Raw genomic sequence first — 20264 nt, forward strand, 5'->3', positions numbered from 1 at the left:
TTGCAACTCTTGGTTGGGAGCGCCTACGCCATCCGCCATACAATCTGATCTCGCACCATGCGACTTCCATCCGTTTCCGGCTTTGAAGAAAAATCTCGGAGGAAGGTGCTTTGGAAGCAATGCTGAAGTGAAACAAGCCGTTGAACGCTTCTTCCATATGCAAAGCCCTGATTTTTTCCTGGAGGGCTTTTTGAAGCTTATCAAGCGATATGACAAATGTCTCAATGTACTTGGTACCTATGTGGAAAAATAAAGGTATGTCATATCTTTAATGTCTCATTCTATTTTTTGACTTTCATACACAACTCTGACCACAGTCGACAGGGGAAACTTATTTTTCAACTTACCCTAGTATTATTGGTGGTCAACAAAATTTAGAACAGGCCCTGAAAATAATTTTAGAAATTGTGAACATTTTCAACGAAGTTAGCATGTTCTTTTGAATTTGTATGCCACATAAGAGGCATACCAATTCAGAACTGAATGACATTTGGCGTCACAAAGAATTTTCGATACAAGCATCTCCTGACGTTGTCCCGATCAAAGTGTTAGGAATTAACTGGGATACGGACAGTGATAATTTTTATTTTGACACTGAACACTTAACAAATTTCATATCCTCATCAATTAAAACGTTTTCTATTATAAACCACGGGGCGTATTTTTGATCTTGTCGTATTTAATGGCCCTTTCATCATAAGAATAAAGTGTCTGATTCAGGAAATCTGGTCTGCCAAAACTGATTGGGACGATGAACTGCACCTGATTTTAGTTATAAATGGAAAGCCTGGTACGAAGAAATTGAAGAACTGAACCACCTCAGGATTCTCCCGTTACTACTTAGAGGAAATATTAGATGTAGATGTGAAACAAATAGAACTCCATAGCTTTTCTGATGCTCGGGAAGCTTATGGATGCGTCTGAAAGCTTATTTCTAAGAATAGGTTTGAACAATGAAACTTTTTAAACAATTTTTGTTGCTTCCATGAGTAGAGTTGCACCTCTGAAATCACTTACACTTCCTAGGTTGGAGCTCTTAGGAACGCTTTTGTCTGCCAGATTGAGCGATAAAATCGCGAAATGTTTAAAATACGAAGTACGCCTCTTCCACTGGACTGATTCTCATATAACTTATTTCTGGATTTGAGGATCTCCTGAAAAATTTAAACTTTTCATCAAGAATAGAACTTATGAAATTCAGAAACTATCTGAAAACAGCAATTGGCATTATCGCCGTGGAAAAGAAAAAGCGGCCAACCTCATGTCACGAGGAACTACTATTGCTAACTTAAGAAATTGCTAAGTTTCGGGGCATGGACGATCCTGGCTTTTACAGTCTTCAGAATGTTGGTCCTCTGGTAATGTAGAAGTTATTGAAGAACATAATTTAGAATATAAAAAGAAGTTTGCTTGTTCCCAACGGTATAAATGCATCGTACGAAAGAAGAATGAATTATTTGATATTTCCAAGTACAGTAAACTTTGAAAATATTAAGAATAACAGCTTGGATTAAGCGCTTCACTTTGAAAAATAAAAAATTTACAAACTTGACAGATGCTCCCACAGATGAAGAGCTTAAAGTTGCAAAATAATTCTCGATACGCAGAATTCAAAGAACAGCACATAATTCGGAAATTTCGGAATTAGAAGCTGGTAAAAGCATTTCTAAGAAGTCATCCATATATATTCCTTTTCCCCGTTTTTAGGTGATAAAAGAATCTTGCGGTAGAAAGATTACAGTTCTCCGATTTCAGCACCGAAGAAAAAATCCTATCCTCTTGCCTCGAAATTAAAATTTACTGAACTGATTTTTGAAAGAGAACATAAGTTGATTACAGCCACTTTGATCAGCCTTCAAAAAGAATACTGGATACCAAAAGGCCGACAGATTGTGAAAAAGATGCTTAGGAACTATCTTATTTGTAGAAATTATTTAGCAAAACCTGCTCAACAGATGATCCCACAGCTGCCCAAATACAGGATAGTAGAGACTTCACCATTTCTTGTTTCTACAGTGGACTTCGCTGGTCCGATTTGGGTTATATCAGCAACCGGAACTGACAAATCATATAGTTCTTTTCACCACAGCCCTTCATTTATAGCTAGTCACAAGTATGTCAACAGAAAATATTTCGATGGATTTTAGACGATTCGTATCGAGGCATTGTGACACAGTTTACTCAGATAAGCCAAAAGGTAAACCGACATTTCAAGTATTTTTCAAAAATACTGAAGGATTCCAAATTTCAAGATTTTATTGCCTGTAAGAAGATAAACTGGAAATTTTAGAACGTGCTGCATGGTGGGGAGGCTTTTACGAACGTTTAGTGAAGGATTGTTTAAGAAAAATACTTAGAAAAGCCCTATTAAATTTTGACGTGTTGACTACTATTTTGACAGAAGTTGAATATATCATAAATCAAAGACCCTAACTTACCCTTACAATGACTTGGAAAAACCAGACTCTCACACCAGCACTATCTCAACTTTGCTAGAAAAAATCCTAATTGTCCACTTCATTTTATCGAGATGATTGAAAAGAATTCGAATAGAAATTAACTGATGAAAAGACAAGTGTACGAAACCAAACTTTCAGAACATCGCTGGAAAAGCTGGAAGGAACAATATCTACTTAACTTGAGAACGGCCCACCATTCGGTACTCCTAATCCGAGTAAAAAATTAAAGGTTGGAGATGCCGTTTTCTTGGAAAAGTCTACAAAGTTTGAAGTTCTTCAGATAAATAGTTGCAGTAAAATACAAACTAATTGTTTACAATTATTCCTCAGCCCTAAGAAAAAATTGTTTTACAATAAGATTTAAAAGACTTATAAAAGTACTAATGAATCCAAGTTTCTAGTTGAGTGTCCTTGGCAACTAGAATACTCAGAGACGCGTATACCGACTCCTCGCTTACTTCTTAAAACTTCAGGAAAAAAAAAAAAAAAAAGGGGGGGGGGAAGGTTAAAATATCCTTTTACTTAACTCTAAAAATATTTCACAGTTGGTCCCTCTCAAGTTTACAGGAAGCCCCTACTTTGGCTTGAACTTAAGATAGGAAATAGGAAACTAAACTAATTATAACTAAAACTTAACTAATTGTAACTAATAATTAACTAAATGCTGTACAGAAATAATTAACCAAGTTGGTCCTTATTTAAACCTCACTGGCGAATACTAACAGGCACGTAGCAATACGGCCGAACGAAGTAAGATTGGCTTAAAGCAACGACATCGCCAGAAGGTAGAACACTCTCTAATGAGAACCGAGCTCTTCTACGGAAGTGACTGATACTTCATATTAAACACTGGTTCTACTTGATTTACATAAAACACGATCCTGAAAAGTCATTCTAGCAGGAAGTTGTAGGTGGGAAACAAGAGAATATAGGAAAGGGTTTCAAACTTAAAACTATTAGGAAATAAAAAAAAAAAATAAAAAAAAAAAAAAAAAAAAAAACTTACAAATCTTTGAAAACATCAATCAGTACTTACAAGTGAGTTACAGGAGACTTAACATCCCAAGCTGATAAATCCTAGAAAGCGGAAATACTTCAGAAAAGCGGATAATCTGATATTGTAATACCAATTCAGATTATTTCACGATATTCGGCGGATTAATGGCAGATGGATGCGAAATGCTTCTTTAAAGCCTGCTTTTATAAGCAGTTCTCGTTGACTAATTTTGCATGCTTCAGTGAATAAAAACTGCCGCTAATAACGTGTAAAGAGAAATATTCTGACAAATAACGAATATGTCATTTCTCTTTTAACTGAAAGCCTGACATTCATTTAGGTGACTATAGTTAAAAAAAAAAAGAAATTAGACGCCTCTTAAAACATTTGATTTAATGCAAACATTTATTTGTAAGAATGTCATTCGTTCTTTGAAACATTAACTGACAATTGAAAGCTGCAAAGAATTAATTTGACGTATATATGATTAAATGAAAAACATAAGCATGCGATATTGTACGAAAAAGATCTTAGAGACTTGAGTACTGTACAGTTGAGCTTTATTTATAAAAACAAATTTTTACATCAACATTTAAAAAAGTAAAAACTCGCATAAAAATTTATACAAATTCGAAAAATACGGGAACAAAATATTTCATCTATATACTTTCATACATATACACAAATATTAAAAATGGAACAGATTTAGATCACAATTGCTAAGAAAAAGGCCAACATGATAATACTGACACATGCCGTAAGAAATTTAATCACATTTATTTGTTCAGTTTTTCTCTTAGGTAAGCGACGAGTATCAAGAGCTCCAGTTATTCTGCTATCAGCTGTGATAATAGCATCTCTTGCATGGGGCCAAGCATTGGGACCTTGCAGTCTGTATTGATAAGGTAAGCATGGTCCAAAGAAACAGAAGTAAAACAAAATAGGATCATTGAAGAACATGGATGCGAGGTCTGGCTTGACACCAGCCAGTTCTGCCAATTCGTCCATGAAATTAATCCAGTCCATTTGAATTGTATGGCGAGGGCCACCGAAATATCGTTTTCTCATTTCTTTGTCTTTCTTACGAATATCCTCCATCATCTCCTCCTCAGATGGCAACTGAATTTTACCTGAAATTAGAACAAAGGAATCGGTTTATCTCAAAGTAAGCCGTCATTTTAGATCAAGAACTTGGTTGATGCATTTAATGTATACACACTTGAGTATTTAAAGCGATTTTATGAGCTAGTTAATTAAAGCAGTCAAACTGAACAATAGCATCATATCTTTCAAAGTTTAAATTTTACAACAAGCAATGAAGAAGTGCGAGTTAGTTACGACTAAACTGCGTGAGAATAATTTGCGAAACTTGGTATTTGAGATCAGAATTTAAATTTTAATCCGTCCGTCCATATTCAGAAAAGCAACCCATCTTCAAAGGCAGCATGCAGATTCTAATTTTCTGAATTAAAAGACAAGTAGGATCTAATTTTTATACCTTAAGCAAACACTATGCAAACAAAGAAGAACTAAGGTACACAGCCTCATATTTACGTTGGACATTGAGGAATACCCCCAGAAACTGCCCTGCTAGCCTGCTTATCAAGTATCGGTAAACGAACCCGGAATGGTTTGCTTCATTCATTAAGAGTACTTCGGCATAATGAATTTCATGGTCTGTTAATTGTGTAATAACCTAACGACAATTTAATATACCAAGTATTAAATAATCCTCAGCAAAGATGCGTTTATCATGTAACAAAATCATAAGAAACATGCCACTCAATGCATCAGTGTTACAAATATTTCTCATATAGAAGAAATTCGAAATTTCAAAAACGTTCTCTAATTTCTTGATATTTTTAACAAGTTAAGATAAAAACTATCTACCAGGTTTTACTTACCACTCATGTGCAATGCGAAAACTCTAGATTGTAGTTCGGAGATGGGCATCAGTGGTCCGACGGGTTGGCCAAGTCCTATAACGATCAAGGTTTTGTGCTTCAGTTTAGGAGGGATGGCAAATTTGTAGAGTTCTACTTTATTGTCATCCACCCAAACAATATCTGTACTCAGAAACGGAAAATAGATTTTGTATCCAGTGGCAAGAACGACTTCATCCACGGCAACTTCTTCATTTTCGCCTTCGAAGATCACACCCTTGGCTGTAAACTCCTTAACATCTCCTGCAGAGAAAATCAACACATCTTAAAGTGAAAAAGTTATTGAAATTTTATGTTAAATTAAAAAAAGTCACGCACTCGTGAAAGAACTGTGAAGCTATTTATAAAATTTTTATATGTTCCAAATTTAACACATTGCTTAGAAAATTATATTTAAAAAACTAAGTGCTTATATTGCCAGTATAAATTATGAGAATCTCGAGCAGTTTGCCGAATTAAAATTTAATTGCTGAACATTAGATTTCGTATATTATGGAGCCACTTAATGATTTTGCCCAGGCCACAAACATGAATGTGCAACTGAAAAACATTCTTTGTTGAAGACCAAATACATTTAATCTTACTTTTGCATTTACACTATACATAGGGGAGTTAGGGGGTTTACATTACACATGTGGAGTTTTATGTAATGTTAACCTCTAGCTTCGTATAGCACTTTAGGATATTCCATTTTATTAAATATAGGAGCTAGTTTCATAATTTTTTGAAAAATGTTTACATTTTTAAGTGTAGTTACAATTCCTTGATTTCAGCTGGTATTTTTCAAAGGAAATTTATTCATCCATCATAGCCTAAAACAAGGATTCGGTTTTAGCACAAGAATTTTATCGTGCTAAAACCATCAAAATTGCCAAGTTATTCTTCTGCTACAATTTGCCCCATACTTAAAAATTGTGATATCCTTGGGGAAAATTGTAGCGATAATGATAAAAATGACAATATTTAAGAAACACATTTGGTGACTTATTACTTCGTAGTGGTAATAAATGACACTGTTTAGAGTAAAAATTATGAAGTTTAACCAATCAACATAAAAGTTTTCATCCAAACTAAAATTACTATAAATGATAAGATTGTTTCCTCTCATAAACTTAACGTATGCCTACATTTTGCAAATTAGGCATTGTATCCATTCATAAATATCGCTGTAGATATTACCGAAAATTAAGTATAATCCCTTTTCTATTTCAATTTCCTCTTCATCCCCCATTTTATTTCTTTAATTTCTTTATGGATTTTTTGTTTTGAACTATTCCTTTTCCTTTATATTTTTCGTCCCTTATTAACTATCTCCATTTCTTTTTCCAGTGCTTCTGGTTTGGGTATATCAGTTAGAACGGGAGATATCTCTTCTGCGTCTGCCTAGGTTAGATTGTTTCCGAGGTGAAGCCTTAAGGAAAGGTCCAATCTTTGAAGATGAAAAATCGATTTTTCTATTTTACGAAAGAAATTTCCATAGAATAAAGTAATTTGCACGTTAACATTTAATGAAGAAAATTTAACTACATTACTCAAAATCTCGAGGCAAGTTGTAAAATGGACTTGCCCCGTCGTATGGTTTCGGACATTTGTTGATTCATAAAAATATTGTAATTAGTAAAAATATTACAGTAACACTTTAAATGTAATCCATAAACAAAAGACATAAGTATTTCAAAAAGATTTTTATATTTATCCATTTTAAAAAAGATAAATTAACTAACCTTAAATCGAAATTTACAAAAGATTTCTTTTCCCATTAATTAGCTAAGCTCTCCCGACTCGTTTCGGAGGGGGGGCAAAGAGAGCAACATTTTAAATTTAATGCACACACGCTCTTACAACCGGTTTCGGGAAGTGCATTCACTATGTTTACATAAGAATAAGAATGGTTCCCAAAAATTCGGATGAAAGTTTAAAAACCACCACGTAACGAGCATCTCACTACTTACTCCTATTACAACTAACCTCTAGCTCCTCTACATTTTCAAAAGCAGAAATTCTCGCTTCAGTGTTATTCATAACTAAGCAATATCAAAAAATGTTATGTTATTGCTTAGTTATGAATAACACTTTATTCACTAACTTTATTCAATGTTATTCATAACTAAGCAACATCATAAAAATGTGCAAGATTACTGGAGAATTTAATAAGTTTGTAAACCTGCAATTCATAAAAAAATTTTAAAATAAACAAATGAGGGGGAACTTACGTTAAGAAAATGAGTTATAAATGAATTATTCTAATGTTGTGAATTTGGTATGTAAATATATACACAGTAAAATTTTAACAGAAGCACTGGGCAGGCATGCTTTAATCAATGTTTGTATGAATTAGAATTTAAGTTCATTCTCACATGAAAACTTGCAAATATTTTCCTACTTTCCAGACTTGTATACATTTGTATTCAGATGCAACAAATTCTTAAGATTATTTAACGTGTCTCAGATTTACGCTAATAAAATGGCGTAAATTCTCTCCTACAGATAAAATTAATAAAATTATGTAATAACGTTTCATACTTTGAGAAATTTATTTGGATCCATAGTATTTAAATCTTGAAGATATGGAGATTTTGTTTTGTATTTGGTCCTCGGCGAAATTACCGTATTACTTAGAATTTAAGCCGCAGGAGGATTTTAAAACTGGAAAGAATAATAAAATTTTGAATTCATGCCAAAATATAATTTTTCCTCTTAACAATTTGAATAAAATTTGCGGACGAAATTCAAGTAATATGGCCTGTCATAAATAGCATATCGAATTCTTTAATGCTTATTAAAAGTCTTTACATACAGTTTAAAATAGCTGTCGTGTCAGACACTTTCCTTGTCTTTGACGAGGGAAATTTCGGAATTCCCAATGTTAATGAGGGCGAAAAATCGTTCAGACGGTGGTATAAATATCATAACTGGTTCAAGCCGATCTTCGTTGCTACGTGACAAATACTGGTTTAGGGGTTTTGGCATTTCGAAGCTTTCAACTTCATGCTGACTTGGTACAAGAGTTGAGCAATCGCAGCAAACGCGGGAAAGGTGTAGACATAATCACATGCGAAAATTTAGCTTCTCTACTTGGCTACGTCTTAGACCCAGTCTCGCAGGTGTGAACGGAATTATCGCATTTTGCCTTATACCTCCGACATTTATACCACCGAGGCTTCAAGAGATTTTAATTTCATTATTTTCAACCAGAGTCATCGTCATTATAAGTAAATAATTAACATTTTCTTTAAAACCTGGAGAAAACTGAAGTTATAAGCACTATTTTTTAAAGATATCTTACTCGTATTAATCTTTATGATTTCAAAATCCTCTCTGAAAGGAAATGGATTATAAATTTGTAAATTCAAATCAAGCAAGCTTTTGTTCCTAAAGCATCTGGTATTCAGAGGGGAAAAATAACTATCTTTACCTCGTACTTGAACTGTGCCACTCAGAATCCTGTTCGGCAGGGCGTCATTGACCATAGGATGCTGACCGAAGATATGATGTTCTGGTTTTAGTCTATATAATTCATGGTCAAATCTGTTGTTGATTTCCCTCTCTGCAATGTAGCATACTATGGGATAAGGCACATGATTGAAGAAAATATTGAAAAATCTCTTCATTAGCCATAAATCGAAAGGTCTTCCTTTAGGACCCACTCTGTGGATGATCCAGGCCCCTCTGCGAGTACTTAGATACACCTAGAATAAATAAACATAATTTATAATGTGCAATGGCTGATGACGAGTAAGAATGAACTTTTAGAAAACAGTTATTTGATAAGACGAAGAGTAAAATTATAAGTTTTAGATGTTTTTCTCGAAAGCGAAATGTTTGTTATAATACTGTATTCTTTATTGTAACAGGAAATAACATTCCCATATTTTACTCTGCCTTCGCCGATAATTCAGTACAGTTCTGCGATTCGAAACATTGATTTTTCTTCATACGATGAAATCACGTGAAAGAAGATATCTTTAAGACATTAAGAAGCATCTCTATATTTAAATTTTTGTGGCACTTTATTTGAAGGTGACTATTAGCTTTAGCCAGTGCAATCGTTTCGGTCGCATTGAGCAGTAAATTTTGGCAGCACAATTTTCAGAATTTAGAGAAGCGCAGGGCAGAAGAATTTAGGGCCTGTAAAGATTGCAAAGGCGGCAAATATGACTAGAGTCTTCCCTGGCTATAACTTCCAAGAAAACGTGGAGGAATTTTTTCAAATCTATCTATAGGTATTGGAGGCGCATTCCACAAGAACGATAATTCACTTTTCTTGCTCGGGCATTAAAACTTCAGTTAATAGCTCCTTCGAAAAACAACATAATAATATCATTAAGTAATGCATTTAATGCAAAAACCGATAGTTCACAAGCTGTGACTAATCTGATTAATAAAGATTTCACACATGAATATTTCAGATATCTTAAAGAGATATTTTAAGAGAAATGCATTCGTTAAAGACTTGGTTTAACTTCTTTTTAAATTGAACACAAACACATAATAAAATCTGTACTATTTGTAAAATCAATTGAGCACTTAAGTTCAATTACTGATTCCGATGAACGGATTGGCTGTCTGGCAACTTTCAACTGTAACACGAATTCGAGCCTGTTTTTCTTAAAATGTTGTCTCTGCCCTTACATAGCCCTCGTATACTTTGTCATAATACAGTTCTATCATGAACGGCAGCCAAAAATACTTAAAAATAGCTTTTTTATAATCTAGGAGAATCTATAAATTACTGCGAATTTATCAGTTATACGTACATAGTTCAAAACTATTAATGGATAAAACCAAAAGTTGAAGCTTACTTTTTTACATTGAGAAACAGATTTCGCTAAAAACATGTGATGATAATTATGCTTTTATTTTTCCATGTTAATTTAATAAAAACTTATCCGAGAGGGAAAAAAATGTTCTTTATGCTTTTTACTTCCTTGTAAGAAATAAAGGAAGCATTATAATCGCAAAAAATTTCGTGCATCATATTTCAACAGATATGATTTTCATTGAGATTTTGTTTTGTATTTGGTCTTCGGCGAAATTACCGTATTACTTAGAATTTAAGCCGCAGGAGGATTTTAAAACTGGAAAGAATAAAACAAAAACAAATACAAAACAAATCAATAGAGATATCAATTTTGATTGTTCCCGAATCTATCTCGACGATTTTCTTACGTGCGGTGTGTATGTAAGGATAGAATAAAGGACTCTTTAAAATAAATTGTAAAATGGATTTAAAATGACTTCAGAAGATATATTTTTCGTGACGTCTGTAGGCACTTATGTATACATCTCGCTTGACTAAAAAATTATTAGCCGTCCAACGTTGAAATTTTGTATATGGGGCTGCTGAAACATCTAAATGTTTCACTTCCTTTTATTAGTTCAAATCGATAGTACCAAATGTTTATATTTTATATATATATATATATATGTTTATATTTTATATATATATATATATATATATATATATATATATATATATATATATAAGGGTGTATGTGTGTATATATAATATACACACATACACCCTTATCCGTCTATTATTTTTGCAATCGTTGGTCGCAGACATATACTTCTAATTATAGAACAGTTAAATAATGAAAATATTGATGTTTTGGCAAATCGTTCAGATGGCAATGTCAAATTTAAAAGGAACTAGGTTTCGTTGTTTGTCGCAAATTAATTTTAAACCGGTCTCCCGATTCCGATACTTCTTTTGAGAAAGTTTTATACTCGTTACGAGAAAATAAAAGTGTATGAAGTTTGACTCCCATATGGCAAAAATTGACCGGGATATTTCAGTCCAGAATTTGCAGCTTTTGATGTCATTTTCAACTTGCCTTGAGAAATCGGTTAATTAAGTTAGAATAATTCGAGGAAATGAATTTAAATGAAGTGCATCAAAAAATGTAACTTAATAGGCCATGCAAGGAAGTCATGTAATATCAACATCAGATTTTGTTTTGTAAAGCTTTGGCTTTACAATTATTTTAATAATAAGTTTCGGCTATATATTTATTTTTAGCCTAATCAGGGATAATGCTTATTTTAACCAAATTCTACTCGAAACAACTAAAGCATGCAAATTTAGTATTAAAGCATTCTATAAAAAATATCAGGAAAAAAATCATGTTCCATCTACTTTTACATTATTACTTATATTGTTCTCTTACACTGTACTTATTACTGTTAACATCTCATCCAACTAGCGCAGCTCATTTCATCGAAGTAGGAATTTACCGCATAACAGAAGTAAACAGAAATTTTCCGATTTTTTGTTTAAGTATATTAGATTCCGATTTCTATCCACTAGATTGTTTTGCAATAATTCAGTATTAAGTACATGTTAACCTTTATTTATACTAATAAACAATTTCTCGGATAAATTTAACATCCAACAGCTTTCAGATTTGTTCATGAACGTTTCCAGCGTTCAAAATCTACCAACGATATTCTATACAGCAGCCTTAATGTTGAATTTCTAGTTCATCGATAATTCTCATGTCTTAATTTTGTGAAATAAATCTAAATTCATAAAAATAATTCACATATAGTAAATGAGATTGCCAGACTCGGCCACAATGTCAATATACAGTGTTTATTCAGAAATAAAGATATACCTATTCAGACATGACATTTTTATAAATAAAATCTACATTTCTTTCCTTTTCAAGTAAAAGGTAAAACTTCGTAATTGAGAATTATATTTAAATTTATAAACATAAAAAGTTTAATACTTTATTACTCATTAAAATACAGTACTCAAATATCTTGAAATGCCTTTCAGTAGATTTCGAAAGAAATTAAATAACCATTTACAGTGGCTTATATTGCTTATATTTGTTTTTAGACATTTGCGTTTTTTAGATTTATTCGGAAATATTAGTTATTAAATATTAAAGAAATGACTTTCAAATATACGACTGATCACTTTCACTTTGAACAAGCAGTTTATATTTATGTGTGTGATGTGTGTGTGAATATGGCAAAGCCTCGAGGGCTATCTGCCTAAGAGGAGGGATGCCTTCGTGGAGGACTTTCTAAGGGAAACTGGCTCGTATACACGTTACACATGGGGAAAACCACGAAAACGCCCATGCAGCCAGCCCGTTCGCGGGATTCGAACCTCGGACCGAACTACCAGTGTTCAGCGACTTTACCGCTCGGCCGCTGGTGGGCCCAGTTTATATTTAATCTTATTTTTTCGGTAAGAAAATTTGTTACATTCCTCAGTGAGAATTGTGCTTAACGCAGTTTTCGAAGGAATGTCATGTTTACTTATTCTATTCTCCAACTCGCCTCAATCATGTTCCATGAGATTAACCCCGAAAAATCTGGATGCGTTTTGATAATTTCAGGAACACAAAAGTAATAATCAGAATGGTTCCATTTGAGGCTATAATTATATGGAACGTAATTTTCTGTGCATTTTTAGTAGTCGTTGTATATAGTTTGCAAATAAACCCAACATCACAGGATTCGTCTAAGAAACCCTCCTGAACAGCTCCCAAGCCTCCGGTCTGCTTTCAAGAGGCAAAGTACACCAAACATCTTCTCCGACAAATACACCTCATCTGGAGGATATACAGGGTGATTCTAAATTGTTTTTACAAATTAAGGGGAGTGATAGTACTCATCCAGATCAACGATAATTATCATGGAACATAGGGTCGCATTCCACTCTGAGAGGCAGAGAAGAGGAATATTAGAATTTCAACCTGAAATTACAGTGTTGGGAGAGCGAAGGAACGAGATCAAAAGTTGCACAACCAGTTTAGTGAAAAATTCACAGAGAGTGCACAAAACGGATAAAACCGAAAACTTGGCTTTCGAGTGTTAATTCGAGCTCGGACTTTGATGGCAAATACTCAGATGCACATCTTTAGTTGGCAATATCTCAACCTCGCAAACGATTGCAATAAGTTAACTATATAATCAAGGGTTGAATTTTATCAACTAATTACAACTTCCGCCGTGTGCCGGGATTAGCATGGAAAGTTCATTCCGTGTTCCGGCTGTCAGAACTTCATATCCCATAGTAGGGCGCTTCAAGTAGAATGAGCGCAGTATAGCAAGTCCAGGAGGACAGGATAGAAGATGGCGAAGGGGAAAAACACTACTACCTTGATATTCGATATCAAGGTAGCAGTTTTCCACCTAATAGATAATTCCTCCTTAATTAAACTTGTTGCAATCGTTTGCGAGGTTGAGACCTTGCTAAGTTGTGCACTCTGAGTTTTTCACTAAACTGATTGTGAAACTTTTGGTCTTTTTCATTCGCTCTCCCAATACTGTTGTAAGTTCAGGTTGAAATTTAAATATTCCTCTTTTCTGTCTCTCAGAGTAGAATGCGACACTGTGTTCCATGGTAATTATTGCTCATCTTGATAAGTTCTTTCACCCTTCTTAATTTGTAAAAACAATTTAGAATCACCCTGTATATAATAGCGGATTTCACAAAGATTAGGCCCTAAACGGGGATCTCTAAGTTACTGGTAAGAGCAGGGAAAAATACCTCTTGCAGTAACCGAGTATACCGACAGAAGTATCAAAGGCTATATTTTTAGGACTGTTATCCTGATAGAACTTGAACATATTTTTCTTTCTGTTTTCTTGCAGATGTTTTTAAGATTTTTACTAAGAGTATACATTTATACAGATGCTTATTATTTTTTATAAAAAGTAAATTTCAAATCCCAGAGACAGCGAAACATACCCAAACTGTTCTGCTACCCCCTTCATGCTTACAGTTAGCAATAGCTTGTCGAATTCAAACTTTCATTCGTCTTTCATCTCAAAGCAATTCGCCGATCGGATTTTAATATATTAGATTTTAACTCATCTGTAAATATATTTCAATTGATAATTCTTTGCTTGGAATGGATTAACGCCAGGTCTATTTTAATTTTCTTGTTGAAGAATTTTCTTGATGATCGCCCTTGTCATTATGCTCTAATGATTCTCCTAATATTTCCGGGGTTAATTTTTATTGCAAGCCGTTTTTGCAAATCCGCTACGCGTTTTACAGCATTAAATTTTGGATTTTAATTTTTAGGTGATAAATTTCAGATTGCTTGGTGTTAGCTTGGAATGTCGTTCAGACTCTAGTACATACTCGGCAGGTACATGCAGTTTCTATCGTTTTAATACATCAAAGATAGCTTAACGCTTTGCATCAAGGAGTTTTTTGAATACTTGGAGAACTTTTATAGTCTTCAAAATCGCGAAGAGTTAAATTTCGAACAGAACTTGTTAATTTGTAACGTATCAGTCTGTTCACTTCAGATACAAAACTAGCAAATATGTTAATATATTTTGTTCAACAAGTAAATCTCAAAACTCGGACGATAATTATAATTCTTAGGATGTATTTTAATTTAAAACAAAAATTTAAACAAGAAGCATTGTCTACCAAAATATTTCACCAAAAATTTTGAATGTCCAAATTACGGTGTTTCTAATTAACACTTCAGAAATATTTTAGTGCAAAAACCATCCGTATTAATTTTGTATGAAGGAAAGATCAATGTAAAGAAAAAATATATTAGGAAAACTTTTGAAATTATGTTTTAATACTTTTCGTACAAGATTTATGCAAATAAATTTTAAAAATGCAAGTGTCCGAAAACAAATACGAGCCAGTAATTATTTTACCGTATTTACGAAAGCATGGATTTGCTATTATCCCCTCACTTAAAAAATAGTCTGTATGAGAAACATTAAAATTAAGGTTGTGACGTTACTGAGCTGATACGATGCGTCACTGTCTCGAGTGTAAGAAAGAGAAATATTTGACCTTGAAAGACTATGATCTTGTCTGTCTACTGACCCTCAAGCTACAACTAGACATTCTTCCGACATTTTCTAGCAATATTTCACAGGAAGTGTCGGAATACGACCTTCGCTTCTGAATTTCAAACAATTCTTTCAAATAAAACTCAGCTTAATAGCTACTCCAAAGGCGCAGTTCTCGAAAAAAAGCGTGTCGTGACATCTGTACAATCAAAATGTTCATTGAAAGTTTTATTATACCACCGAGTCCCCACGATTGGTCATTTTAGACTATTCATAGGAACTGAATGTACTGGTAGTCTACATCACAAAGCAAATAATTTTGCAGGACATTCCGGATATTTTCCGATACGCTACCACACACAGTAACAAGCTATTCTATTGCCAATTAAAACATTGATCAATGCAGACGAAAACAATTTTTGTATTAGGTCCCTTTAAAAGTATGGCACTTTTGATCATGTGACATATTTCGATATCAGTTTTGCAATTAACCAAAACGTACCAAATTTAAAGCTACATATGGCCCTTTTACGATGTAAGTTCCCATTTGTAAGATTTTAATACTAAAACTTATTTTAGAAAAGAAAGATAATTAGTAGCACATAAAACTGACATTGAAAGGAAAAATTATAAAATTAATCAATAAATTACAATTTAGAGATCACATAAAAGTGATACAGTCATTAAATACAGATTCCCGAATTTTACTTTTTTTTCAAATGGAAATTCGAAACCAATGATTCTGAATTAAATGCTTTTATAAAATAAACACCTTTTAAAAATCTGCATTCATAGTGTTGGCAAGAGCCTGACCTTGGAAGTAACTACAACAAATCTGGACATATTGTAGCGCATCTGAAAATTTAAGCTGAATCTTCATCAGTTATTCTTCGAATTTCAAGGAACTCGAATTTTCCAGTTCAATGTCCCTATTAGTATTTTTACATTTTCCCCTTACTTGGCCTGCATTTTTCAACTATTTTGGGAAAAGACTTGTTATTCAGAGTAAACAAAAAATTTTCCTTCCCTCAGGTAAAAGAGCAATACGAACACAATAAAAAGATGTTAGTTGTTTAAAGATACGTCAGTAAGGATCTGAGAATTGTTAAGAGAGTTCTCATTTCTTTCACCATAACATGCATATAAATAAACATGCAAATTTATTTCAACTTTGCGTAAGCAAAAACAAATTCTCAAAATATTATTGCCAGAACATACAAAATAAAGAATAGAATACTTCAGTTTTTGAAATAGTCAAATTTCATATCTGTTTCGCTTCCATTATTAAATTTAACAAAAATTTACTAAACAGTAAGATTTAAATAGATTGGCTCAGATTAAAAGAAATGCGCTTTTGAGATAAAATACTGTCTTCATACAGCGCATAAGAAGTAGAAATTTGAGCTGTATGTAACATAGTCTTTAGTTAAATTTAAAAAGGAATCCGTATACTTCAATTAAATATCATGACACTGCAGTGTTTAAAAATATGAACTGTTGAAACTACACATATATTAACTCTAGTGGCGTTAATGTCAACACGTATCCGATCTTAAAATTTAAACTAAAGTGCACTTAACATGTTTCTTCCAACTAGAACCTGCATTAGGTTGAACTTTGTGTTTTCAGCCACCATCTCTATCAAAGCTTTCAGTGGTGAGTATGGCGTTGTAAAGCTGCTTCGATTTATGCTATATTTTAAAACATGTTGAAACAGCCTGATCTCACAGCATAAATTATAACTAAAACAATGTGTTACACCGATTTACCAGGCAGAATATTTTGTACCTTCTACAGAACAGGAGTGCAAACTCGCTTTGGGAAAAATGAATTGACCAACAGAAATTCTCAGAAATATTTTGCTACAAAAATGAGCTACATTAGATTCTTTAAGTAGTATAATGTCTAGAGAAGACTGCTTTAGAATTTCTAGTACCGTGTAGAGAATTTTAGAAAAATTAGTTCACATTCCTCTTATGTGGCTAAAGGCAGCGAGACATTTTAATGCCTAGTTCATCTCGTCCGATTGGAAATTAACCTGTCAAACAGTTCATCTGATTCAAGCGAAAAATAAGCTATAGCACAACAAGAAAGAACAGAAATTTAAATTTTAGGTAAGAAATATTCCCCATATAATTTATAATATCTTACACTGTATTCCTGCAGTGGATTAGTTTGCAATAATTCAGTATTCAGTACTCGTAAATACATTTTAACATTTTGATAAACAGTGTCTAAGATAAACTCAGCACCTAACAACTTTCGAATTCATGAACGTTTCTTCAAAATTATTCACGATATTCTATACAGCTGCCTAAGTGCTGAATTTCAAGCTATCGATAATTCTTAGGTAGTATTCTTAATGTCAGAAAATAAATCCAAATTCATAAAAATAATTTAAATTCATTGAATGTGATGACAAATCCAAGCCACAGCGTAACAGTGTTCACTTAGGAATAGAGATATGCCTATTCAGAAATGACAGTAAGAAAGCAAACGTTTTCCAAGCCTAGTGGACTAGCGTTCGAAAGCAAGTTTTACTGTATATACTTTTGACACTATGTTTATATTAAGATCTGGTCACAGTTTAAAGCATTTCAAGTTTCGTTTTTCTGTTTTCACATTTAGTCAAACCCACTGAATAGGAAAAAAACTAAAAATATTTTTCCATGATTCTATTTTTAAATATAACTGACAAATTCTGTAGAAGATTGACAATGCACATTAGAAAATTTGTTGAAAATTGTTTACACAATACTTTTTTTTATATGAGAGAGTAAGTTGGTAAGGATTATTAGAGTAAAATATATTTATTTAAACCTCTCAAGTTAATTTAGTTTTGAATTCGCTTGTTACAAATTATTATTATATAGTTACTTCGGTAGAAATCATTTTAATGAGAAATAATTCAAACGGTAGCCATGTAAATCGCAATAGTCTGAATATTTTAATACTAGAGGAAAAACTCCAGTCACTGAATCGTGGGTTCAATGGACCGAAACTTCAGATAATTTTTCAAGGGTAAGGATGTTTCATGCGCTTGACCCCATTTTTTTTGTCTTAATTTACTTCCGTGTGCTCACTGAAACGTGCAATGGAGAAAATATGCCTGACGAGAGAGAAACCTGTATTTTAGAAATGAACATTAGCTCTCAATACATTTCGATAGGAAAATTTCATTAATGAAAACAGGGATGACTGAATAATAAAGAAATCATAGTATTAAATATATTAAAATTTAACAAACTTCTGTGAAGTCCATTTCATACTCAATGTTTTTATTTGATAACCATGCTTAAGTGAATTTTCAGGATTTATTTACAAAAATTGCCATTTTACATAAAGGATTTAATTATTTGATTACAGAAAAATACATTAGGTTTAATTCAATAATTCAAACTATAGGACAGTTAGAATCTGGGCGCAGCCCGTCTCATCTAGTGAACTTAAGTTCATTTTATAGCCTAAAATAAGCTGCACAGCTATGGGAAGGTATACATTCACGAAACATTTCCCAAAGGTTTATTATCTACATTACCTCGAACATTAATACAGTGAACACAAGTTGATTTTTCATCCTATTACAATGAAGTTGGAGTTAGAACAACCATTAGCTGTTGTTATTTTAATAAACGAGCTCACGTATTTAATGGGAAAGAATATAAATTTCAGTTTTTCAAGATACAGATTTCGTATAAAAAGATTGAATTATTTTACTTGGAATATTCACCAAGGATCAGCATTAATTTATGCAATTAATTAGAGTCTAAAAATACCAAGTATTCAAACCTTTCTTAGAATGCATTCGAAATAAATTAGAGATTTAAGATGCCTTGAAGAGTCATTATGTTATTTTGAAGCAGGAGACATGAATTTTCAGTGCCCTTGTAGGTTCTCGAACCCTGTTCACTGCGGAAAAAAAGGGACAACTCTACATCTCCTGTTCTACTGGGCCGATGGATGAAATTCAACTTGCGTTTTTCATGTCTCGAAAGAGCGACTTAAGATATTTATTAGATTTATATATAGCATCGTTCTAATATAGGTATTTTAACACAAAATCGGACTTTCCCGAAGTAATATACCAATTGTTTTTCCATATTTCAATTCTACGACTCAAATTACGTCAAACTACCAAGTTTTGTAAAGTCGCACGAGTAGTTTTTAAAAAATTAGCTCTCAAAATTTTAGCTCCTCAATGTTAATTGACTTTGGTACATATTTATTAATCTCTTTTTATTATACTTATTTGATTTTTCCTTTCACATTTCGAAATTTAGGTTCATTCCAAATAAAATTCACTCATTTTTTAAATTTGTAATTTTAAATAATTTTTATAAATTTTTCAAAATATTTTTGAATAATGTATAAAAATCATATTAAAGTAGACGTATTCCTAAGCATACCTGCAAAAAGTTAGATTTTTGTTCAAAATTTCCGAAGATATACGTTAATTTATATATTGGCTCGTTTTGAAATTTGGCATATTTGTTGAAAGCGATAAAACATCAAATATGGTTTAGACTAGACACTTTGATAAAATTATTTGGAAATAGAAACGATGTGATTTTTTTTCCGCTCGTGCACAATGTAAAAAGGTAGGAAACGAGGTAAGTTTCTTTCCGCTCCGCCATCATGGAAGGGAAAGGAAAATTGGTTGCCAGATATTAAGAAGTTCGCCACGTGAATTATTCTAGGCGCAAACTGAAAAAGTTTCGCCAAGTACAATTTTTGAATTTCTCCGTAAATTTCGCGCCAAATTTTACAAAATTTAATGTGTAGGCATAATAAGTCGTAGAATCTAAATATGGAAAAATTGCTATGTTATTTCAGAAAAAGTCCGATTTTATGTCAAAATACCTATGTTAGAACAATGCTATATATAAATGTAATATATATCCTAAGTAGTGCTTTCTAGACATGAAAAAAACACAATTTGAATTTTGTCAATCGGCCCAGTAGAACGGGAGATGTAGAACTGTAACCCTTTTTTTTTTGCGCAGTGTACCTTCTCGCATACGCGTAGAGTATGCTTCTAATTACACCCCAAGAAATTTCCAGGTAATTTATTAA

At 32.8% G+C, this 20264-nt stretch overlaps 1 protein-coding gene across 1 annotated transcript in view; it reads right to left on the reverse strand.

Annotated features, from left to right (window-relative positions):
- Positions 1-3999: 3999 nt before the first annotated feature.
- The window catches only part of LOC118187816 (flavin-containing monooxygenase 5-like), a 37446-nt gene continuing 21181 nt past the window's right edge, over positions 4000-20264 (reverse strand). Inside the window, exons 2-4 of the mRNA XM_035358096.2 lie at positions 8815-9088; positions 5361-5642; positions 4000-4586 (exon numbers count right to left, since the gene is read on the reverse strand). Of these exons, the coding sequence (XP_035213987.1) occupies positions 4162-4586; positions 5361-5642; positions 8815-9088 (981 nt within the window). The 3' untranslated portion in view covers positions 4000-4161. The remainder of the gene's footprint in view (positions 4587-5360; positions 5643-8814; positions 9089-20264) is intronic.

Source organism: Stegodyphus dumicola, chromosome 9 (genome assembly GCF_044657685.1).
Source record: "Stegodyphus dumicola isolate Sdum_Otavi_A_Nest chromosome 9, ASM4465768v1".
In the NCBI taxonomy this organism is placed as follows: domain Eukaryota; kingdom Metazoa; phylum Arthropoda; class Arachnida; order Araneae; family Eresidae; genus Stegodyphus; species Stegodyphus dumicola.